The sequence below is a fragment of the Peromyscus maniculatus genome, chromosome 22 (genome assembly GCF_049852395.1).
Source record: "Peromyscus maniculatus bairdii isolate BWxNUB_F1_BW_parent chromosome 22, HU_Pman_BW_mat_3.1, whole genome shotgun sequence".
Taxonomy (NCBI): domain Eukaryota; kingdom Metazoa; phylum Chordata; class Mammalia; order Rodentia; family Cricetidae; genus Peromyscus; species Peromyscus maniculatus.
In genome coordinates this window covers 49642117-49666903 of record NC_134873.1, presented here as the reverse complement: position 1 = coordinate 49666903, position 24787 = coordinate 49642117, and the positions used below count along the sequence as shown (strand labels likewise).

Here is a 24787-nt window from a genome sequence, read left to right as displayed (position 1 = left end):
CTTCATATTCGCGACCACCTTTACCGGAAGGTTCTTGTCCTCAACCATTTGGTCTAGCCTAATTTAACTAGTCTTATGTAGCCTCCCCTGGTAGTTGAAGGACTTGTCTAACTTATGAACCCTGTGATTTCACCCTTCCAGCACCCTCAGCCCCATTCTACATATAAACTGAATGTAAACAAGCATAAGCTCCCCCTTGAAGAGCTTGGGGTCCAATGAAGGACATAGGCATTGTTGAAATAATAGCACAAAGAGATGTAAAATGGCTCTAGATGAAGGAGAAGGATGCAGAGCTATGGGATCAGAGAACAAGGTACCTGCGTCAGGAGGGGAAGGCAGTTGGGGAAGGCTCCTGGGATGGTAGGATTAATCCTAAACAGCAAAAGCACACTTGATCAAGGGCTCTGAGTGGGAGAGCAGCTCAGACTTGGAGCAGGGAGCCTTGCAGGGGCATTGGAGAAGATGGAGAGGGAGTGAACTGGAAGAGTCTGATGTCCAGGTTGAAACTTCGTGGCCCCAGACTGTGAACTAGAAGACATAATCAGAGTTGATATTTTCAGCAAACGAGCCAAAGCCATTTCACTCTGGCCTAGCACACAGAAGGGATTGGGAAAGGTCAGCAGGCCACCAGAGAACTGCCAGGAGGTGTGTGTGTGTGTGTGTGTGTGTGTGTGTGTGTGTGTGTGTGTGTGTCCACGTGCGCACGCACGCATGTGCGTGTGTATGTGTGTTGTGTGTGTGTGTTGAAGATGTGGGGACCTGGATGCCCTCTGGAGATAGGCAGGTGAGGAAGGAGCACCCAGACAAAGGAAAAGCCATGGTCAAGTTCAGAGGCAGGGCGTGTTCATAAGAACTGACAGTGCAGCTCAGTATTTCTGGAGTGGGGGGGGGCAATGAAGGGAAATATTAAGCTAGGAGAGAATGTCAGTGGACACCAGACTGAAGATTTCTCCCCAACATGGCCAGACCTCACCCAGGGTGACCAGGAGCTACAGAGGATTCTAGATTCAGAATGATACATCCAATTTATTTAAGAGAGCTGATTCTGTCGGTTGGTGGAAAAGATACCAGGAGGAGATAAGGGAGTCAGAAAGATGAGTTAACTGAACAGTTATGCACCTACACACTAAAATACTATGCAGATATAAAAAAATGATTAAAACTGTATAATCCTTGTGACCTACTGCCAGTTGTGAGATGGTATATTTCACATTATCTCAAATATGTGTTTGTGTGTATATATGTGCATGAAGACTGGGTGAAAACAAATCTTTTAACAGATTTGTATAACTAAGTTAGGGATTATAGATGATTTTTGTTTCCTTCTTTATGGTTTTTTTTTTTTGCAATTTCTATACTGAGTATATATTTATGAATTTCAATGAAAAAAAAAAACCAAAGTACATGAAGTCAGCACAGACGATCCTATCGAACTGATACCAACAATTTATGTTTTGATAGCATCTGATATTTAATTACCCTAAATTGTAAGCTACAAGATAAAGACTACCCTCTTTTTGCTCGTAGAGAGTAAAATGGAGAGCGGGGAACCAAATGATTCATTTAACGTGACAGGAAGAGCTGGAGGCAAAGGCAGACAGGAATTAGGTAGATGCCTGCGCTCTTCGGCTGGTTCAATTCTTTTTGCTGAGAAATTATCTGAACAAAACAGATCATGCACAATCCAATGATTAAGATAGCCCAAATAATTAGCAACAGCCCAATAGACTGCATGATTATCAGCCGAAATCAATAGAGAAGCAGCCAATCCTGAGACCTAGAATAAACAAGGCAGGCTACGCTGCTGTGTGGACTACAATTACAGAGTCTTCTGCTTCATTAAGAAGGTATTTACATTGCCTTTTCTTTTTTGTGTGTATATATGTGTTTTCAATCACATGGGTGTGCGTGTGGAGGCCAGAGGTTGAAGTGAAGTGTTTTCCTCAACTGCTCTCTACTTGTTTTTGTTGTTGTTGTTGGTTTGGTTTGGTTTTTGGGTTTTTTTGGGGGGGAGGGGGTGTTGTTGTTGTTTTTTGGTTTGGTTTGGTTTTTCGAGACAGGGTTTCTCTGTTGTAGCCCTGGCTCTCCTGGAACTCACTCTGTAGACCAGGCTGGCCTTGAACTCAAGAGATCTGCCTGCCTCTGCCTCCGTGAGTGCTTGGATTAAAGGCGTGCACCACCATCGCCTGATTCTCTTCTTTTTTAGGGTAGAGGGTTCTAACTGAGCCCGGCACCGGCAAGCTCTGGGCACCCTCCTGCCTCTGCCGCTCCAACACTGGGGCTGCAGGCGCGCGCTACCCGTTCTACGCAAGCTCTCCGCCCTCTACGCAAGCCCTCCGCCCACTACGCAAGCCCTCCGCCCTCTACGCAAGCCCTCCGCCCACTGAACCATTCTTCTCCAGCCCAAAGGCAGTATTCCTCCTTTGAGCAGGAAGTCAGCTTTAGAAGTTGTCTGTACCCTGTGTCCATCATCATCCACATTGATTGTGTTCAGCGAGAGGACGCACAGCTCTAACCCGCTTAGCTGCCACGCCAGCACAGGCAGCATGGGAGGTTCTAGCTTCCAAATGGCTACTCTCTTCACAGCTCTCCCAAATACTTCTCCACCACCCTCGTGAGCTACAGGAAACACACGGTGGCTGAAGCTACAGCCACAGAGGTGACTAGATGCTCCAAGCTCCAACACTCGACTCCCGATGAGCTCCCTTGTCCTGGGAAAGCGTGTGGTCCTCCCAGCAAGCTCCATATCTAAGAGGCAAGGTGTGTTGCCTCTTAGGTATGGGCACCCCAAAAACCAAAGGAGAACTCTGCAGACCAGCCCTGTCTTTTTTTTTTTTTTCCTTTTAAAACTTTCAGAAAAAAAGCTTAGAAACCCAACGATCTGTTTAATATGGCTTCCATATCCTAAAAATAACACTCCTGGCTTTGTTGTTGGATGGGTAAGATGAGACCATGAGGGAGAGAAGACGGAGGAGGTAGGAGGATTCCAAAAATTGCCAGCTCTGCAGATTAAACAACTGTAAATTAGTCAGCAACCAAAGTCATGTGAAAATGGACATATTGTAGTTTGCAAGCTAATCGCGTGGCTTTTATTAGTAAATATACAAAAAAGTGGATAACCAATTTAAATTTTTTTAATTGACTGCAAGAAGCCCTGAGGAGCTAAAGAACCAGGAGCTGGAAGGGCTGCACCACGGGTTTCTAACTTAATCTTTGCAGCTACTAATTCACCTTTTCCACTTTATCTTACCAAGGCGGCGGTGGTGGCGGCGGCGGCGGCGGCGGCGAGCAAGCCAAGGCTGGACATGGAGTGACTGTGTAGGATGGTCCACAAATGAGATCTGGCCATGCCTGTCAATCATCTGGACACTCTGACAGACCCTCTGGGTTTGCCCTTTGCAAGGCCCCTTCGAATCCCTTAGCTCTCTCACAGTCCCTCAGACTTGGCTTTATTGCTCTCTCCTCTTTACATGTCTAGAAGAAATCATTTGTAAACATAAAGTAACATATACCTCGATACTGTACTTATTGCAACACAGAAAAGGTGCCCCCCAAAGCCTTAGGCGATGCCAAGGAACTCTGGAAGTCTTCACTCACAGAAGTAGCTCCTGAAATGTCAGCCGGGACCACACGCGCTCACGCCAGACATAATGTCAATTTGCTTCATCAATGGCCACTGTCTCTTGCCCATTAGAAGCAGCAGAGTGGAGTATGAAGAGGGATGGCCAGAAGCAGACAATAGAAATAAGGAAATGATATTGATCAAAGCAGTAAGTATAAAACAAACAATAATCCGAACAAACACAACCATTTTTCAAAGCACAGACTGTGCCATTAAGTCTTAAGGCACACCACTCGCATATCACCCCACAGTCCTTTGGGGGCACTTTGGTACTGCATCATCGTATCATACGATGACCTTGAGTCCTTACACAAAAGTCAGATTTGGTGCTTTGTGTTTCACAAGGCTGAAACATGAGCAATGTGCTGAGTAAATACATCCTTCCAGGTAGATCAAACAAACTTTGATGCACATAAAGACACTATTTGGGAAACTCACTCTTGACTTCCTGAGGCCAGGAATAAGTCATAGAATGTAAGAATTTGAAAATGCTGAGAAAGTGTGATGCTTGAACCTACACTAAGAACGAGGAACTGGGGTCTAGAACACTTCAGATTACTTGTCCGTGTCCCAGGACCAGGGTCGAGTTTCTGGTTCCCAGGGTTCCCTCACTGTACTAGAGACAGGCTCTCCACAGTACACCCACAGCAACTGCCAACAGTTCCACCATTATTCTTTCCTAACCCACAGGCTTAGTCACAGATCGTGTCTCCTTCCTCTCTTTGGAGCAACCACTTTGAATGATGTGAAAAGAAGGTGCAGTGGATGAAGGCACTGTTTCTATTGCACTAGCCAGGCATTCTTCATCCTACGATTGTTACAGACTTACAGCTCCCGACTTAATCATCCTTACATGATTTTATGAGCTCCCTCCTCTCAAAGAAACAAATAATCCAGCAGAATGAAAAAAAAAACCTAAGAAACATATTCAGAAACGAAGAAACAAAGTGAAGACCAACATGCATTCATCATGCATTCAACATGCATTCAACAACATGCATGGCTCTCGCCTTCATCCTTTTATACCCCTCTATCTTGTCTTCTCCATCACCTTTACATGCAGTTTGGTTAGCTTGTTTTGGCCAGACTCATCTGTCTTGACTTACATAATCCTTGCAGTGAGACTTTCAAAGGAACCCAACACTTGTAAGAGGACCAAGGCGAGGCAGTATGCTCACCATGCACAGAGTATGGCTACTGGGAATAGAACTCACACAGTATGTCTATTGGAAGTCTCCCAGCACCTCTCCCAAAGACAACCAGCCAGACCCTGATGCAGCCACTTCAGGACATCAGTTTGTCCATCTTGTGTCTGCTTGGTATGGAAGGGTTTAAGAACAAGCCAACGAAATTGTCCTGTCAAGTATCAGAGCGTGAATTGCAGATCAGCAGTTGCCTGTGTTTACTAAAGAAGGTTACTGATGCTGGGTGTGCCTTCCATCTGCACAGAGAAACTAGGGCTTGAGAAAAAGGAATAGCATGTTCAATTTCTCTAAGTAGAACTCTCAGTGAAATTAACTATTATGCTGATTACAATATTCGGTAAACTACCTAGAAATATCATTCAAAGGAGAATGGAAGAAATTGAAATGAATAATCAAGATCCATAATGTGAATTAAAGTTGATCAAATATAACTTCCAGGTATTTAACACATTAACTATGAGACTCAGAAAGCATGCCACTAAAACTTGTGAGCAAAATGAGGCATAATTGTGGACTTCTCTTTGATTTCACGTAGATTATGCAAATGAATACCCTCAGGCAGCAAGGGAGAAAATCAACCTAGAATTTTCCCTATAGTAATAAAAGACAGTGGATTTCTTTCTTTCATCAAAATCTTTTCAAAAGTTCTTCAAAGACATTTGAAATGAACTGGTAAGGCAAAATTTAAATTGTACATACTATGAAAATTTCTAAAGTATATTCTCCATTAAATAGACACTCAAATTCCATTGCCTAAAAGCACACATATCTTATTGATACTATCCCCTATAAAATGCATGTAGGCAGAAGAAAATTAGAGGATTGAATGCTTCCAACCCAGTGGCAAACACTGTGCCCACAAAATGCAAATGCTGAAGCAGGACAGGAAAAAAAAAAATCCTGATTTCTCCCTTAATTCCATCGTGAAACGAAAAAGAAAATTAGAGAAAAGAATGTGTCACATTCAAAAGAGCAAAGCAAAGCATTGTGGAGGGAACAACTGGAAACGAGGGGAAGGCCTTTAAACTGGCTTGTCCTAACACCTGCTTCTCGAAAAAACTGACCTTTTCATGGCCCGACACTTGTCGAAGTTAATTAAGCTATGTTGTCTAGGCATTGCTCTCATCACAGCAGTAGACGCTGAAAGAGACGCCAACAGGCTCTACTAACATCCAAGCTCTCTGTCTACAAAGGAACTAATCCGGATCTGGAGAGGCTCGATGACTTGCCCAAGGTCACACCGTCAGTTAACGCAGTGAGGTAAGACCCCAACTCTCCTGACTCCCGGCACTTCAAAAAACTGCAGAATAAACTGGCTGAAAAATCATTTCAGAAAAAGACCAGCAAAGCCCCTCATCTCTTGAAGAGGCAGAAGAGAAGACTCTCCCCCCCCCCCCCCCCGCAACTCATGGGATTCTCCCCAGAAGCCTCCCTAGGGACAAGTCAGATAGTTCATAACTATGGCAGCAGATAGTTCATGTCAGGACCAGTGGAGGACGTCAGCCATGAGGCCTCAGCAACTCCCTCCCACCCACCATTCTGCTTTCTGCCTATGGGAAGCACATAATTGGGTTTGCAATAATTGTATTGAAAAAGGAACATTTAATAAGCCCAATGTATGAGGACATTGTGCATGAACTTGGCAAAATAATAGCAGCATATTGTGTTCTTGTGATGTGAAAACCACCTGAGGATCCTTGTAAAAGGATAAAGGACCAGTTCCTGGAGGGAGGAACTTCCTGTGGGGACACACAGCAAGACAGGAAAACCTGAATAGTCTCACAATCCTTCCCTTAAGGATTGGGGGCATTTTGTAAGAAAAACCCATAAAGGAGCTCTCTGTTAATGTTACACTGATATTTTTAATGGCTTGGAAAGAAAAATGTACCACGGATGCTAGCTTTTGTGGTCTCTACAATTTCTATGACGATTATTACTTTTTAAATGCCAAGTACTTTCTCTTCTATTTTTTAGTGTCTTATTCTTATTAATCCTTGGTGTTTGGTCTCTGAAAACACGATTTCCCCCTCTAGTGCTTGGAATAAAGCCTCAGGGAGTGGACGAGAAGAAATGGATCAGGTATGACTGTGATTTGAATCCTCCCAACATGATTGTTTGGAACAGTCATTATATGAAAAGATCTGTATGGTCCAAATAATAAGCTGGCTGGTATCTGTTCCTCGTTTCAAGATACAGAGAAAGAATGGACAAAGAAAGGCTACAGTACACTCCAAACACCACTGTCCTGAGGCACAGACAACACCGTAGGGTCCTCGTCAACAGTTGTTCCTCTTCATTCAAGAACAATATGTCCCCAACCTCTAGTGGATACCAAAAATTGTGGTTAGAACCAAACTTTCTATAGGCATAATGTTTTTCCAGACATACCTATCAGAAAGTTTGATTTATGTATTAAATACAGTTAAAGTTTAATGATAACAATTAAAATAATCATAAAATATACTATAATAAAAGTGGCAGCACCACCATTTTTGGACTTTGAGGTATTATTACATGAAATAAGGATCACCTGAACATGGGAACGGAGATATTAGGACCGGCTTGATCATACAGAGGTTGCTAGTTAACCAGAAGGCCAGTAGCATATACTATGTGGTTACATTGATCAAGGGGAGGCTTCTCAATTCACGGGCATTATAGAGCAAGGGGTACAAGGTTTCATCATGTCACTCAGAATGCTGCTCAATTAAACTTACGAAATATTTATTTCTAGAACTTTCCATTTTAATAATTTTTGGACCACAATTGAACTTTGGATAGCAAATTTGGGTGTAAAAGTAGAGAACTGTAAAACAATTCATCCTGGTGTACTAGTTCAAACAAGGAGAGGGGTGTAGGGACAGGGGGTGAGGGAAGGAGGAACAGTGATTAAAATGAAGTGAGTATATAATAAATCACTCTATATATGATAACCTGTAGATACTCTACAAGGCTAGACACTGCTAGTCCTAGAAGTAAAGGATCACCAAACAACCACCACCACCACCCCCCGCCAGGGCCTGGTATCAGATACCTCTGTAGGAATTGCTTGTCAACAAGAACTCAGAGGCCCCCAAAACAATACAGGCGCATACCACTCCTCTTGGTTACCCACCAGAACGTGTTGGTAAGACCCTATTGCTGAAGACACTACTGGACAGGTTAGATTCAAGGTACGGAAAAAACTAAGCTGGAACTAAGCTGGACGCTTCCTCCCTAATGGTGAGGGCCCAGTGATGCTCTGCAGGATGCTGGCGGATAAAGGCGTCAACTGTCTTACCTGGCTGTGAATCCTATGAACTACAATTCCAGCCTTCTAGGTAAAATGTGCTCACTGATGCAATAATGTCACAACCATCATGGAGGTAACCAAGTGTTCCTTGACGGGATTTGATGCCTGCTTCCCAAAAGGGAACCTTTATCTAGTATTGCAAACCTGGATGAAAACCCATCCGGGAAGGGGAAACCCAATACTGCTGGGTTTACATAGCATCAATCTGCTTTCTACAGACAAAGGCTCTTCTACACTTTAATCAGAGAGGCCTCTCACTGTAGTGAGCAGAAGTGAATGCAGAGACCCCTGGCTTCAGAAGATGCGGAGCATGAAGGATGGCTGAGGGCTCTGCCCTAAACAGGACGTTTAAGCACCCTCCCAAGGCTCCTAAGAACCAACCAGAATATAGGGAGATGACTTGGAGAATGTCCACCACAGTCACAGTAATCATAAACTCACAGTCGCTATGTTGATGTCACTGGCCTCACACGAGTCCTCCTAACAGCCAGCTACAGACTGGGAAGGGGATCATGGGGCCCATCAGTTATTACTGATCTCCTGGCAACTAGCAGATTCTGGGAGAGCAGAGAGCATAGCATCCGGTGTGAGCCCACCAGGCTCTAATAGATAGTTTCAAACCTATGGTCACACAGATGGCCCCAGTTAGACTCTGTGGGACACCAGGCAAAAGAAAGAGTACTGAACAAGGAAAAGAAATTTGGAAGGAAGGAGAGGGACTGGGAGGGATGGGGGAGAAAGTTTAAAGGGCAGTAACTAGCATCATATGCAGATATGAAGCTGCCCAAGAATTAAATGTATTAATAAAAGCTCAAGTTTACTCTGCAAAGAATGAAAGTAGAGCCGAGCATAGAGTCGAGAAAATATAAGGGCACTTGAATTTCAAGGAAAAGGCAGCCATGTCCTATATGGAAAGGAGAGAATGGGACTTCAGGCAGAACGGGCTATAAAAAGGTGAAAGAGTGTATCACCTGGTCAAGGTTTCTACTCATGTGAAGAGACACCACGACCACGGCAACTCTTCTAAAGGAAAACATTTTAATTGAGGTGGCAGCTTGCAGTTCCAGAAGTTTAGTCCCTTCTCATCATGGCAGGGAACATGGCAGCTGGGGGTAGGATGGTGTGCAGGCAGACAGAATGATGCCAGAGAAGGAGCTGAGAATTCTACATCTTGATCCAAAGGCAACAGGAAGTGAACTGAGATACTGGGTGTGGCTTGAGCATATATATATATATATATATATATATATATATATATATATATATATATATCCTCAAAGCCCACCTCCACAGTGACACACTTCCTCCAACAAGGCCACACCTACACCAACCAAGCCACACCTCCCAATAGAGCCGTTCCCAATGAGCTTATGGGGGCCAATTACATTGAAACTACCATGGCATGTGAGAGGGGGACAGCAAATTCTAGGGTAGCCTGGCCCTGGTATTTTTATGGCGAAGTGCTGGTCCTGGAGAAAGGTAGCTGGAACCTCATGGTTAAAAGCTTGTGCATGACCTCATAAGAAGTTCAAACTTGTAGCTGGGGGCAGTCATCAATTTTGGAGGACCTTGATGCTGCCGTTCACCATTTTAAATTGTGCGGTTTACTGACAGTACATTGTGCCACCTCCCACTATTCCCAGAACATTTTCATAAACCCCGAAGAAAACTCCACACCCACTAAGCAATCACTTCTCCTCCCTGTTTTCTGTCTCTCTAGGCTCGCCTCTTCTGGTTATTAGGATCCCTACAGTGCACGGCCTCATAGCCTTGGCTTTGTTCACGGAGCATAAAGTTTACAAAGTCCGTAATGTTGCAGCGTGTCCAGTATTTCATCCCCCACCTCCCTCCAACCTCCGAATAATGGTCCATTATATGGGCACATCACATTTCTGTATCTGGTGGCGGGCATTTGGGTTGTTCCCACCCTTGGCTGTTAGGAAGAATGCTGCTGTGGACAGATACAAGTTACTGTTTATGAGTCTCTGAGTGGAGTGGCTGGTTTCTCGGGAAATAACCTGTTTAAACTTAGGGAGAACTCATCAGAGTCTTTTGGTGGAAGGATTGACATGACGAGGTTGCATTTTAAAATGCCGGATGATTTTAATGTTCAGGAAGTAAGGTCCTTTAGAGATGGCTTCCCAGAGACTCAGCAGACACTTGGTCCTCCTGTCGGCTCCCCTGGTCTCCCTACAGCCTTTCTTTTCTTTTCCCCTGTATGCATATCCATATTCTCTCTCTGTTTCTCTCTGTCTGTCTCTCCCTCCCCGTTTCTCTCTGTGTCTCTCTCTGTATGTGTGTGTGTGTGTGTGTGTGTGTGTGTGTGTGTGTGTGTGTTTTGAACCTACAAGTTGGCATGCCATCCGGTGGTCCAAATATGTGTCCACCCACACACCTCGCGGCTTTCCAGCATCTTCTCAGGCTCCGGCGCTAAAAAGCCCTGCTAGCTCAGCCCATCTGTGACAGTTCACTTTCGCTTTGTCATCCCTGCTCTGAGCAGATAGCAGACGCAAGTGAACAGGCCTCCCGGTGCCCCAGGAGAGGTGCAGAGGAGCATGGCAATTCCATCAGGAGACACGGAGTTCAGGGCAGTGGTGTGACTCGAACATCCCAGCTGAGATGACAGGGGCTCACCTCCTCTCCATCCCCTCTCCTCCAAACACAGCAGCAGACACTGCTGAGAAGTGGTTTCCTCAGCTGTCCTTCTCCGTGTGTCAATTCCAAAAGCAGATGGCATCTCTGAATTGGAATGGGCTAGTTCTTCGGATTTGGGGTCTGTGCCTCCCTCGACGTGCAAGGACACAAGCAGCGGCAGTCACAGAGAGGACCTTGTTGATTTCCTCTGCAAAATCACTAGGGGACTGTTTGAAAGTTGGCTCGACGGTCACTTGGAACTAGTCAGGAGCTGGGAGTGAAATATATCATCATTACGCTGTTTTCCTTGAAATCAAGCAATTAAAATAAGCCGTGGTGCTGCTTGAACAGGTTTATCAGAGGAACTGGCCTGTAAGGAGGTGTGCATGTTCTGAATAGCAATCTCCACAAGGCTCCTCTGGCTGCCGGACTTCCACCTACTGGGAAAGGTGGAGGGGAGACCAAGGCTACATGTTTGGGGAATGTCTTAATATGGACCACACCAATCTAATGTATATCAGATTTTAACAACTGCACCAACTCATCTTAGAGGACACTTTCAACTCCGAAATCGCACAACTTTGACCATTTTGTATCGCATTTTAAACGTGCAGTTTTAAGTAAGCCGGTTAGAAACAACTATACCACCTGTGGGTCATTCTAGATTAAGGGAGGGGAAAAAAAAGACATGTCATTTTCAGAAAAGAAAATGCAGGGCCTTCACTGGGGCCGAGTGTGGAGGAAGTGGTAAGCCAGAAGAGTTGGTTAAAATAATCTGAGTTCTTCCACTTGCATGCTCCCACTGTGACACTCTCCACATTCATGTATACATGTCCTTGGCTAACTTTGAACAAACCAGGTAACCACGAGCTTCCAGAGAAGATTCACACCTCTCAACCCAGGAGGCAGAGCTTGATTAGTCTATGAGAATTAGTCATCTCTTGTCCAGGGGTTGGCTTAGAAATGGTCATGTGACATAATTCTGCACAGCGAGACTTGTGGGAAGTCTACTGAACGTTTTATAAGAAGTGGGTCAAGAAGTGGGTAGGGCCTCTCCTAGTGTCTACCTTCCAAACTGTCGCCACGTGAGGAAGTGACTCAGAACTGCTGTGTCCAGGAAGAAACCAGGCTGGAGGCTAAACCAGGCTGGAGGCGAAGCTGCCTTTGTTGGAGCTGCTAAAGCCTTCCAGCACCTAACCTCTGTAATTAACTATCTGGGATGCAGAATTCCTCCAGACTATATGCAAGGTAATGCTTTTTCCTTCCAGGTTAAGCCATTTTTATTTGGATATTCTGTTATTTGACACTAAAAGATTCCTAACCAATAAGCCTACCCGGAGGAGTGCATAAATGTATATCAAGTACTGTATTAACTTCCTTTTTAAAAAAAATTACACCCACAACCCAAATTATAATGTGTCATACCTCATCAGAAATGCTGCTGTAGCTGACCCTTTTGGATATAAAAACACCACCAGAAAAAAACTACATGTATAATGCGATTTAATTGCTATCAATCCACGGAATCAGCTTAATGATCAAAGAAATGTATTTGGGGGTTAACCCACAAGACAGGAATAAGGGATTGTAGCAGGATCCTGGAAGGGGTGAGGTAAGGTCCAAGCTGTTCTCTGGGGAGCTCTGCCCTGGTCACTCTCAGCATCCAAAATCCACAAGGTAGAGTGCACACTGGCATCCCAGGTCTGAAGGGTCCCTGGCGGCCACGCCCCAGGGGCAGGTCCCTAGCAGCTGCCTCACTAGGGGCAGTCCTTCAGGACATGGCACAGACAACCACCCACTACACATATATGGAAGAATATTGAGGGTGGGGGAAGATGGGGGGGGCGCCGATTAAACTTGCAAATGAGACTAGAAGGATGTCCACAGCAGAGTCACGTGATAGTTTACACAGAAACTCATCCTTTAAAACACACCCCTGCCACAAACTTCCATGATGAAACTCTGGGGCCTATTCGTACCAAGTACCCATTTTCCTCCACAGCATAACCGAAGGACCACGACACTCGCGTCTGTGCGCATGCCTAGGAGACCAGGGACGACTCCGCTCGATGCCCATCAGACAAATTCACTCCGGTAACCGTCCCATTTGGAGGGCGCGCACTGTTGTGCCCTACCTGTGGTTCCTGCTGTCATTTCCTTTTGAACGTCTCCACATCAGGTGTTTGGGGACCCGTTCAGAGGACCAACAGGTGATGAGTTATTTATACAGCTGCCACTTCTCCAAATCAGCGCTGGCACCCACCGAGGGACGACTTTCAAGGACTGAACCCCACCCCAACCCACCCCTGCCACTGTAGCCCTCAACTCCCCCACGAAACAACCTCCACCCCCAGAAAAGCGAGTGGGTTAAGCTCCTTGGCCACCTCTTCTACGTAAAAATCAAAGGGCCTTCTCCTTCCAAATGATGCTGTCTGCTTCTAACTTAAAACCAATTCAGAATGAGGCTGATGACAATTTTTTTTTGGGGGGGGGGTCCAGTGCACAGACAGACACTCAGCTAACAAGCTGGGGGAGAGGAAGGGGACGGGGAGTCAGAGGTACTGCAGTTTTGAGTGACAGGTTTGCAGTACAACATCGGGTGGTCAGGGCTTGACGTTCCTTTCAACTCGACGGATCTTTGAGTCTACCTGTATTTCATATCTACCTCCTCCCAACTTGAGTTTCTCTCGGAAGGACGAGGGGGAGGGAAGAGAGGGACCGGGAGTGAGGAAAACGGAGTAGGCAGGAAGAGAGACACAGAGAAAGCGAGCGAGAGACAGACATAGAGATAGAGAGACCCCTAGCCCCTGAGAAGGCAATAGAGCCCAGCTTCGAGACTCCTGCAGCAGACATCTAGCTAGATTCCGCCTGTCCACTGCTCAGGGGTGAGTGGGAACCTCGCGCCTTTTGCTTCCAGCTCCCGAAGAACGCAGTGTTCTCTAGAACCCTTCACGTTAACAATGGCTGCTGCTTTTCCTCCCTTTCGTTCACCCATCTTCTTTATTTTTCCAGCACTCGAGAGTTGGAGCTCTCTTCATCCAATACTTCCACTGTCCCAACGCCAAGCAAAGCTTCCCTGCAATGCCGGATGCTCCGTACCAGATGAGCTCTAACAGGCAGTTCATAGTTAACCAGTTGCCCAGCTCAAATGCTATGTTCCATGTAGCACGGACTACGCCAATAGGCCATCAGGATTTCTGGTCCCAAGATAAATCTGGAAATTTATCTTGGGTCAAACTGTTGCTGTAATGACCTGTTCCATAACTTCTCAATCATATGATAAGTGATCAATTTTGTTTTTTTCTCAAGAATAACTTCATGAATAATATTTGCCACAATGCTCAGACTCTATAATCTAAAGTATTACTGTAAGCAAGTTTTTTGGGTTTTTTTTGTTTGTTTGTTTGGTTATTGTTGTTTTGTTTTGTTTTTTTAGTTTTTTGAGACAGGGTTTCTCTGTGTAGTTTTGGTGCCTGTCCTGGATCTCGCTCTGTAGACCAGGCTGGCCTCGACTTGGAGATTCGCCTGGCTCTGCTTCCTGAGTGCTGGGATTAAAGGTGCACACCACCGCCACCCAGCAAGCAGTTTTATACTACAAATTAACCACAACTCACAGGCCCTTCTCCACTGCTATGGACATGATAAAGGCGGCAACTCTGTTAGCATGGGACCTACAGAATTTGGCATTCATTTTTTTTTTTTTTACTAAGAAACCACTTATTTTTTAAAATAGGTTTTTTTTTTTCCTAACAGTAATGCATATTGACTCTTGAATGAGGCCAATACATCTCCCACACTGGAATAAAATTCTTTAAAATGCAGTGAAATTAGGTTCCAGCCAAGTAGAGCCCCCAACCTCCCCCCCTCACCCCGATTTCCTACCCAACTTGTCCCGAGATGGCTACAGATATATCCTAAGTACGCCAGGCGGGTGCAAGCATCATGGCTGATTTGCAGGTGAATGTCCTGTTACAGAGACAATCAAGCCTTCTAGAATCATCTCACAATTTCCCACTTCAAGAATTTCTGGAATCTCTTTTCCAGATGATCTATGTCAGAAATCTTGGAGGAACCAAAGGGCACAGAGAAATCCTTCAGATTCTGAAGGGGAAAGAGAGTTGATTAATATTATTTTTAACCTATGAACAAAATTTTTTTTTTAAATTCAAACTCTGGGGAACACCCAGTAAGTAATTCACTGTGTCCTTGCAAATTCAAGAAAGGAGAAGGTAAAAAAACAGATCCTATGCTTCTCCCTTTCCACTGCTGGTGCATTCCCCGATGGGTGCCCCGCCCCCATGATGTGACTGCAAGGTCTACTGTGGACTCCTCTGGCTCAGTTGAAGGAAAGACCAAGGCGTCACGTTGCTTTCTGGTACCCCGCTGCGAACAAACGCTGTCTGCCTCCCCACCTCTAAAGCCGAGGCTCATGCTCCAAGAAGTTCAGTTACATCCTTTTAGTTAAAACTTGCAATAAAGCAGATTAATTACCGCAATCACTTTTAACCACAGGGAAACCCCGTGAGCAAGTCAACAAGCAAACGTTATAAATTTTACCAGGTTTGGAAGATAAAATCTGTTCTCTAGTCACAGTGCCTTTATTTTGATTTTTTAAAACTCTTTACCAAAGGCTATGCACAGCCATAGATAGTATCAATACCTGGTGTTTTGTTTTGTTTTTTTAAGATAGTAACTGGGGCGGTAGGGATGGCTCAGTGGTTAGGGGCGTTGAGTGTTCTTGCAGAGGACCCAGGCTCAGTTCCCAGCACACCACATTAAGTGGTTCACAAACTGCTGTAATTCCAATTTCAGGGCCTCCAACACCCTCTGGCCTCCAAAGGTACCTGTACTAATGCATATGGTGTACATAAACTCTTACACACACACACACACACACACACACACACACACACACACACACACACACACGACCAACTATCTTAAAGCCTGAGGCAGATCTACATGGTTAAAATGGGCCTCATCTTTGTCATCAAAATAATGAGCTAATGTTTTGCTTCAAAGGAGATATATTTGCTGTGTGCATTATCTGCCAATCTTTCAGTTGGTTTTTTTGTTTTGTTTTGTTTTTTCAATTTTCCCCTCCCATCCCACAGGTTGCTATTGGAAGCGGGTGAGATATGGAGAAGATGATCCAATGATATCTGATGACTTTTATTCTTTGAAATCAGCAAACCGTCCAAGAAAACAGACCAAAGATGTTCACACACGTTAGACGAATAGAAAGACAGTGGACTTTCTCTGGAAGATGAGACAGACAAAAGACAGGTGAGCTCAGGGAACAAGGGCACAGACGATCCAAGGTGACAGCTTGCTTGGCAGAGGTCCTAGTATTAACAATCTGCAACGAGAACCTGACATTCAGTCATTACAGGCTGATAAGCAGGAGTCCAGGGCATCATGTTCACCGCGATGGAATGGAGCCTGTTCTCGGTCCTGTTGGGGAAACCCTGAGACCTACCTCCACCCCATCAACATTCCCACTCCTCGGGACCTCATGATTAGCAGTGACACAGGGAGTCTTTGTGACTCCAGATGCTCCTCCAACCAAAGCTTATGTTGTACAGCAATCAAGAACACTGGCAATTACGAGCCGTCTGCCTGATGGAGTTGGAGGGCTCTTTTCAAGCACTGAAGAAGAAAAATCAGTAGCTAAGGGGGAAAAAGAAAGTCACAACAAGTCGGGTATAATTGGATGTGAACTTTCTATGACACAGCAAAAAAAAAAAAAAGAAGTTTCCGTTCCCCCCCCCCCAAGGCCATTGCAAAATTTTATCCACAGGACATCGTGAATGAAAATGTCAATGGTTCTGGAAATTTTGATCACAAACCACTTAAAGCACCCCCGACTCTTATGTATGGGAATGACTTTTCAAAGATATTTCCTGTGCATGAACAAGCAAGAATGAAAGCAAGTCACTTCTTTAGCTGACAGGGTAGCAAGAATTTAATTCTTGTTCCAGATAACCTTCCTGGGTGTTGGTGACAGATGTGTGTTGAAACAGAGTATCACAGTCGGGCATGCTCAGCCTCCACACATCGTGGGACAAGACGAAACTACAAATCTAGTCATTAAGAGTTGTGCGGGATGAAGTAGCAGTTGTTTAATCAAAAGGGCTCATTTAATACTGTGCCTAACGTCAGAACTGATGTGGAAATAAAATGCATCTTCCATCCTCGGCGCAAGATAAATGTGTGTGGTGTAACAGAATCCTGGGAGAACATGCATAAATTTCAGCCATGATAAGCAAACCTCTCCTCCCTCTGGCCAGAGGAGAGGAGTCGCTGTTACTAATGAGCGCCAAGAGGAGCCATTTTTAAAGCGTGTTTGTGGGGAGGCACTGGGGTGCCCATGCAAAATTTCTATCTATACCATTTTAATATGATTCCCCCCTCAGAATTTGCTTTTGTCTTTGCTTTATGATGCATGTACTAATGCAGCCCCTGCACACGATTTTAAATGAATAAGAAAAAATTATGTTTAGATAAGCATCAGAGTGCATGCTCAAAAATATCTCAGGCACCACTCGTCTAGAGATATAAAGGAAGTCTTTTTAAGATGTGTGTGTAAGAGTTTATGTGCACTATATGCGTAAGTACAGTTGCCTTCAGAGGCCAGAGGGTGTTGGATGCCCTGAAACTGGAGTTTTACACACATACACACACACATGCACGCACACATGCACTCACACATGCACACATGCACGCACACACGCATGTGTCACATGTGTGTTGGTGCATGCTGAAGCCAAAAGAGGACACTGGCTCCCCTGGAGCTGGAGATACAAACGGTTGTAAGCAATTCCGCGTGGGTGCTGGGAAATGAACTTGGGTCCTCTGGAAGAGCAGCAGGTGTTTTTGAACACTCTTCATCACAACCAGAGATTCCCTAAAACTGAGCAATATCCTCCCCAGCATTGTCCAAGGAGAGATCTGCAAGCAATCTGTGCCCTCTCCTGGGCCGAGAAGAGGAAAGAATGTTGGCCACTTGGCTTCCCTAGGTAGCTCTGCCCTTGGCAGATAATTATTCCCACACAAACGATACTTTGGTCTACAAATGAGCTGAAGAGAATCATCCATCTATTTCTGTGTCAGGTAGGACTTGGTGGGTCCTGCACAGACTATTAATTTTGTGGAGAATAAGCAACAGGGGGAGCAGATAAATCGTTAGCAGGGAAGGCCTAGTAAATTCTTTCCAGAGCTTTCTCTCCCTCTCCTTTTCATACCGAGAGCAAAATGACAACGTATTTATGTACCACTTTGATATCTCTGTTTATCTCATTAGGCGACTTCAAAGACCATTAGGACATATTTCTACTTCAAGTCTCGATTCAATCCCCATCGATTTTTCACGAGTTAACGTGACAAACACAGAATTGTAATCTCCCCATCTCTGAAATCCTGTCATTTTTAATTTCATAACAGCAAAATACTACTTTAAATTTCCTTTTGTTTATCATGGGCAGAGCATGACACTGAAATCTGATTTACATGTACAAAGTGCGTCTATCTGAAAAGTTACGTTAATGGTTCTTAGTGAAAATTCTTAATGGAAAAAAAATATTTAAGCTAAAGCTAATACGATAGCTAGAACTTCCCACAGAGTCCAGTGACCATTTCCAGTTCAAAACTGATTTCTCCAAAGTTCCACACAACGTATTCACAGGTCTCATCACTATGTATTTGTTGAAGTAAATGCTCCCAGGCACAGAAAGAAAGCTCATGTCACATTTCCGAGGGACCCTCCTCCCATCTGCCTTTCTAGCTCACTATGGCACTTGGACAGGATGTCAGGGAGTTCCCCACAGGGCTCCACGCTCTGTGACACAGCCCTGTATTTTCTGCCATTTCCTCACTGGCGCTATCAGCTCTCCCAAAGTGCTCTCCACTCTCGTCAGGCAATCTTCCACAACCTACTAAGAGTAGCTACTGTGTAATCCACTAGAAAATACAAACTCTGCTCCTTGAAATGCCTCCTTAAGAAGGCAGGGATTTGTCCATTTTGTTCGGCCCTCAGTGTGTCTTCGACATGCACATGATCAATGCCTGACACTTCACCATCTATTGAGTAAATAAATGGATGATAACCAAATGAGTGAAGAATCTGTCTTTAGGTCGCTTTCTGTTTTCCGAGGCCTTGCATAAACCCTGCCAAGTCCACTGGCCTAACCTTGCTTTGATTTTTTTTTTTATACAGAAAATCCTCTTTCAACACTCCTACATTTCCAGTGTCACAAAGGGGCCCGAAGCCCAGAGCATTAAGTCCATTCTGTTCAAGTGCCTACTTGGTTTGCTCAACTGTTCCACACTTCTCCTCTGATTAGGCCGAAGTGACTCATCTGCATATTCTCAGAGCTAGTCCTTTGACCAGGAAAGCTTTCTTGGAGCCAAAAAAGCAATGACCAGCTTGAGAGGTGGCTCAGTGCTTAAGAGCACTGGTTGCTCTTCCAGAGGATCAGGGTTCAGTTCCAACATCCATACGATGGCTCACGTTCATCAGCAACTCCAGTTCCAAGGGGTCTAAATGCCTCTTCTGGCTCCCACTGGCATGCACATGGCACACAGACAAATGCATGTACCATGTATACAGACAAAGTACCCAGATACATAACATGATCTTTGAAAAACAAAAAGCCAGAAACCACAAAAACACACACGCAAAAATAGCTTAGAGTGAGACACAAAAGAACCCTCAATGGGTTGCCAAATCTCCTAGTATTACCTTCCAAAAATAAGCTTTTGGTATGTTTTTAATTGAATTGGAAAGTAAATTAAAGGAATACAGGGTAAACTATTTTAAGGCATTTGATAAGATTTCGTGTTATCCTGGCCTTACAATCCGAACATGAATCCCATTCCCCTTAAAATAAATCCATGGACTTAATGCAATGTTCAGAGATGCACTTCTGGGGAGTTGACGGGGTCACTGATGGATTCATGACTTGATGGTGTGATTTTGAGGAAGTGGAAACCAGGAGGTAAGAGGAATTAGGTCAACTAGGGTATACTCTTGTGTGCTTTGAAAAGCTGTACCCTTACCCCAGGTAAACTCTCTGCTTCCTGGCCACCGTGAGGGGAATAGCTTTACACCCTGGTGTTTCTGCTTCCCCACGTCAGTAAACACAATAGAACTAGCCAACCGTGGGCAGAAATTAGACGTTGAAATAAATTCCCCATTCAGTAAGTTGTCTTAACCAGGAATTTTGTCACAGCAATAAAAGACTGACCAGCCTACCAACTGAGCAAGACAGTTGCGCTAGAGAAACTGGTTCAGACAGGGAGAACTTGAGGTCTGAGAAACAGTGTTTAAACCACTGGGGAATAGCTCACAGTTTGGCCTGGAAAATCAGCACAGGGGTACAGTCTTGGTCCTTAAAAGGCTTATCAATAACTTGACCTCAGGCTGGGGATGGAGTTTCCTTAGTAGAGTATTTGCCTAGCACGCCCTGGACTTGATCCCAGGCACTTCATAAAGCAGGTGCACATCTGTAATGCCAGCACCTGGGAGCCTAAAGATTCAAGGCAGAAGTTCAAGGTCAGTGTCTGCAACTTAGTGAGTCGGTGGCCAGCCTGGGATATAGGTGACCTCATATCCAAAAGAAAAGAAAGAAGGAAGGAAGGAGAAAAAAAAACAACAACCATTCTTATTGAAGGTTCTGCTCGGAGGTCCAACCTAAACCTTCTAAAGAAAAGGCTAGGTAAATGTGACCTAGAATCATAAAAAAGGGACAAAACCCAGAATTTGATTATTCTCCCAAAGCTCTGTATCATTGAGTTGGATGCTTTTCTGTTTGCGTAATTCCTCTTGGGTAGATTAATACTATAGAGTCTACACATACTGACTCTAAACTAATCTCTCATTGTATATGTCTAACTCTTATACCTCAGAAACACTTATAGGCTCTCCAGGAATAGGGCTTACTAATATTTCTGGAAAGAAAACGTTTTCTATGTTGCCCTCTCTGGACCCTTCACCTACATTCTACCTCTGTCCTCTGTATCCCCAGGTTAAAAGCCTAACTTATTTTTGTCCCAGAAGTTCACTGAGCACACCAGAAAGTTCGTACCCCGCCCCCCATTCTGACCCGGGCCTAGTCTCCTATCTGAGTCAACTTATTAATAATTAAAACTTCACAAACAATTCTAAGACTCATCAGGTCACTCAGAGAGAAAAGTCAGGAGCAGACCTTGAGCCTCTGGTTAGAGAAATGTTTTAGCGCCATGTGACGACAAGTTCCAGTGTCTTGTGCTCATTGAGGAAAAGTCACACCACAGCCACTTGATGCCAGGTGCCAAAACACAGTAACAGTGTTTACCTAATACGGATGCTCGAACCATCTGCTCGAAACAGGTAAATACATCTGGTTTCCCTTCCTCGGATTATTCACAGAATCCGAATTTTAATGAAACTTGTGTGTCCCTTCATTTCCCAGAGGTGAAACTGAGACACCCCCCCCCCCATGCCCAAAGAGTTACTCAACCAGCCTAATGCAGGTTAGTATCAAAATATTGTTGAAAGTACCAGAGGCACTTCCGGCCACCACCACCCCCCAACAGCAAATTATGATCCCGCAATGGTAGTATTACCCTTTGCTCCAAGCTCCTCATTCCCTTACACGACCAGCTCACTAGCTTCCCAGGAACCTAAATTTACAATGTTAGTATAAAAACCATGATACAACTCAGATCCAGCAAATTCTCCAAAGAACAGTCAGCTCATAGACAGAGACAACAAAAGCAAAGGCCAAATAAGTTTGGACAATTGTGAGAGAAAAATACCCCTGGGATTTAGTGACAGACCCAGTGGGGACTCCGTATTTTCTGACTGGCCAGATAGCCCCAGTGTTCACCACAAAGGTTTAGCTAACAAACGATCAATAGCATGAATGTGAGGTCATTTTTTCCCCCTCTCATCTAGAAGATGCATTCATGGCCAGAACAATCTGATTCATTTAATCAGTATGTGAGTTCTGCTGTGGTGGTACTGTACTGGGCAGCCATCTGTCAGAAACTGTAGAAGGGTTAGAACAGTGGGTTGGAAGATTGGATCCGCTGACCTCTAACAACATTCTTCCACTTCTAAGATCATTTATTTGATTTTGCACACGCTAGGAGCTGGATACCTTAGCTAGCCAGCATATTTCCACAAGTATCCTGGAGCGTCCCCGTGGGAGTTCTCCCGCTGAGGGCTAGACTCGGCCCTGCTGTTCCAGACACTACACTCTATCCAAATTGCATGCAATGAAATACTCCAGGCACAGAGAGTACATGGAAAACGCAATGCTGCCGTTTCCAAAGACAGACTACCGCAGCTTAACTTTCAAAATTGCCTTGCCTAAATGAGCATCCCATAACCCAGCCTTCTTCACAAGCAGCTTTGGCAGCTTGTTCATGTACTACGCTCCTATCAGGATTAATTATGCAGTGTCTTCATGAGGAGAAATCAGATTCGGATGCAAGTTGGAGCAGAAAAGAGAAAGGTTGACTTCTCAAAGGAAGATTACTGTATCGAATCGTCCCCCCAAAATTGCTGGAGTCCTTCCATGTGCAGACAGATTTGGATGGCAGTCCCCAGCTGGGCTAGCCATGGGAAGGAGGAAATTGACATGTTTGAGAAATGAAGCCCATGCCAACCAACACGATGGGGGAGGGCCAGCACATTATTAACCCCCTCCTTTCTACGGAGTTCCGTGGCTAGCTGTGATTCAATGTACATCTGTTCATGTGCTTCTGAAATTTTAAAGATGGACTGACTTCTGACTTCCTTTTGGGAGCAGTGAGTGCAAGGAAAAGAAGTTTTATTCATTTTTCTTTCGGGAGATAAAAATTCTGTTCAGGTTGGAGCTAGAAATTAAAGGGAGCTCCACAAAAGAGGATTCTCGTATTGATTTTTATTTTACATGCATGGGGTTACCAAAAAAAAAAAAAGCCTTAAACTATCTAATTATATAGACAAGCTAGGTGTTGCAAAGATTCCAGAGGAGCAAAGTGATGCTATACAACCCAATGTCTAACCATGAAACTATACAAAGTGTCACAGTCTTAAGAGTGTGACATGCAGTCTCTGTACCCAAGACTACTTTCAAGGACTTGGCCCTTGGCACTCCTCAGCTACTGCCCAGACCCTGAGGAGGGTGGGGTCATGAGGGAGGTTGAATAATGAAAACAGCAGGTGTCTTAGCTGCCTTCACCAGTGAATTATGGTATGTAAAGTCCAATCCAAACAGCCCCCGGAACTCGGGGTGTTCGGAGGGCAGACCGTCTTCTCTCCCCATGAGCCCTCCAGGATGAGGTGCCCACCTCAATTTATTGCAGTACCAACCAACACCAGCACGGCCCATGAATAAGCCCTCCCGGCCCCTCAACCCCCCATTCTGGGTTTGCACCTCGTCTCTTCCAGAGGGCATTTCTCAAAGGAAAACGCAACTTGAGGAAAGGAACCTAGTTGAGAAAAATCAGTCTTTGTGGCTGTCACCCTCCCTGGGAACAGCGGCAAGAAAATCCACACATACATCCCAAGTCAGCCAGGTGCCCAGGCGGAGGAGAAGGACCGGAGGGGAGAGAAAGAGACAGCGGTAAGGGGTAAAGCAGAGTCCAGGGAATGGGTAAAAGAAGGGCAGGATGAAGGAGCGAAGGACAGCGAGAGAGAGGAGGAAAGAGAGAGTAGCTGGGGAAAGAAGGCAGGGAAGGCAGCCAGGAAGGGCGAAAAATGCGCGGGGCAGCGGAGCGCGGCGACTGGAGAGGCGACCGCGGGGACCCGCGCGCCCCTGGGAAGCCCGGGCTGCGCTCCTGGCGCGGACGCCGGGACGCGGGGTGCGCCCCGCCGCTCACCTTTCAGGATGAGGGTGTCGATGTCCCGGTCGATGCCCAGGAAGTAGCACTTCCTCCAGAGGCCCGAGTAGGTGGCGAACAGCGGCCGGCCACACTCGGCGTCCAACCCTCCGAGCCCCAGCAGCGAGCGCCAGGACTCCGGGTCTGCGCGCCCGGGGCCGCCGGGGAGCAATCGTCGTCCCAGGGGAGGCGAGTCCCGCAGCGGCAGGTGCGACAGGGGCATCAGGCGGTTCTTCTGATCCGGGGGGTCGGCGCCCGCGCGGCTGCGCTCGCAGCTCTCCTTGTGGCGCCGGGGGTCGGTCTCGTACCAGTGATCGGTGAAGATGGCCGTGACGAGCAGCCCCAGGGAGCAAAGGCTGAGGCCGAGGCTGAGCGCCGTGACGAGCGCCCGCGGCTCCATGGCTTCCCGGCTCGCCGCAGCCGCCGGTGGGCTCGCCGCCGCCGCCAGACACAATGCACTTGGCCTCGGCGCTCCGCCGCGCGCCCTCCCTCCTCCCCGCCACCTGCCCCGCACTCCCCTCCCACGGCCGCCCGCCCGCCCGCCCGCCTCACTCCCCGCGGGAGCCTCCTCCCGCCCGGCCCCGCGCCCTCCCCCTTAGCTGGCTCCCCGCACTCCACCGCCCCCACCCCTCTTCGCCGCTTCCGCCCCTGGTCCCTCTCCCTGCTTCCAGCTCCCGCGGTCTGTCCCCCCCCCTCTCCCTTCCTTCACCTCCGCTCTCGGTCCTCGCTTAGCTCTCTCCCGTCCTTTCTCCTCTTATTCCCCGGTCCCTACTTTTCCCCTTACTTTTCTTCAACTCTTCCAGACGCTCTTTCCTCACTCCCGCTGCCCCTTTGCGTCCCTGGCTCCTTCTGCCTTTATATACCCGCCTTGGATTCCAAGCCTCCCCGCACCTACCCCTGCGCAGACCGCCTCCGGTCCTCTGTCCCTCCCACGACCTTACGAGACATCCACCAACATCAGGCTCGATCTTGCCTCTTGTCCAAGTTGATTTGGATCACTGTCTCCATTTTGCTCCCGGGAGCAAATCCCATCCAATTCCTTGAGCGTGGGCGTTTTTTTGACTCTTTAGAATCTTGATCTAGAGCCACGAACCTCGTTTCTTGATCCTTGAAGGATCCAGACTCAGAGACCTTGGCTGCTAGCTGTCTCTGTAGATGGGCTTCCCCCTCTCACCAGCTCATGGC

General features: G+C 46.0%; 1 protein-coding gene and 1 long non-coding RNA gene across 2 annotated transcripts in view; one reads left to right on the top strand and one right to left on the bottom strand.

The window, feature by feature from the left end:
- The window catches only part of Tmem178a (transmembrane protein 178A), a 57622-nt gene extending 33516 nt beyond the window's left edge, over positions 1-24106 (bottom strand). Inside the window, exon 1 of the mRNA XM_006988364.4 lies at positions 23603-24106. Coding sequence (XP_006988426.1) covers positions 23603-24002 — 400 coding nt within the window. The 5' untranslated portion in view covers positions 24003-24106. The remainder of the gene's footprint in view (positions 1-23602) is intronic.
- Positions 12606-16957, top strand: LOC143270234 (uncharacterized). The gene is made up of 2 exons (XR_013047326.1): positions 12606-12963; positions 15868-16957. It is a non-coding gene; the product is annotated as an uncharacterized LOC143270234 (long non-coding RNA).
- Positions 24107-24787: the final 681 nt, after the last annotated feature.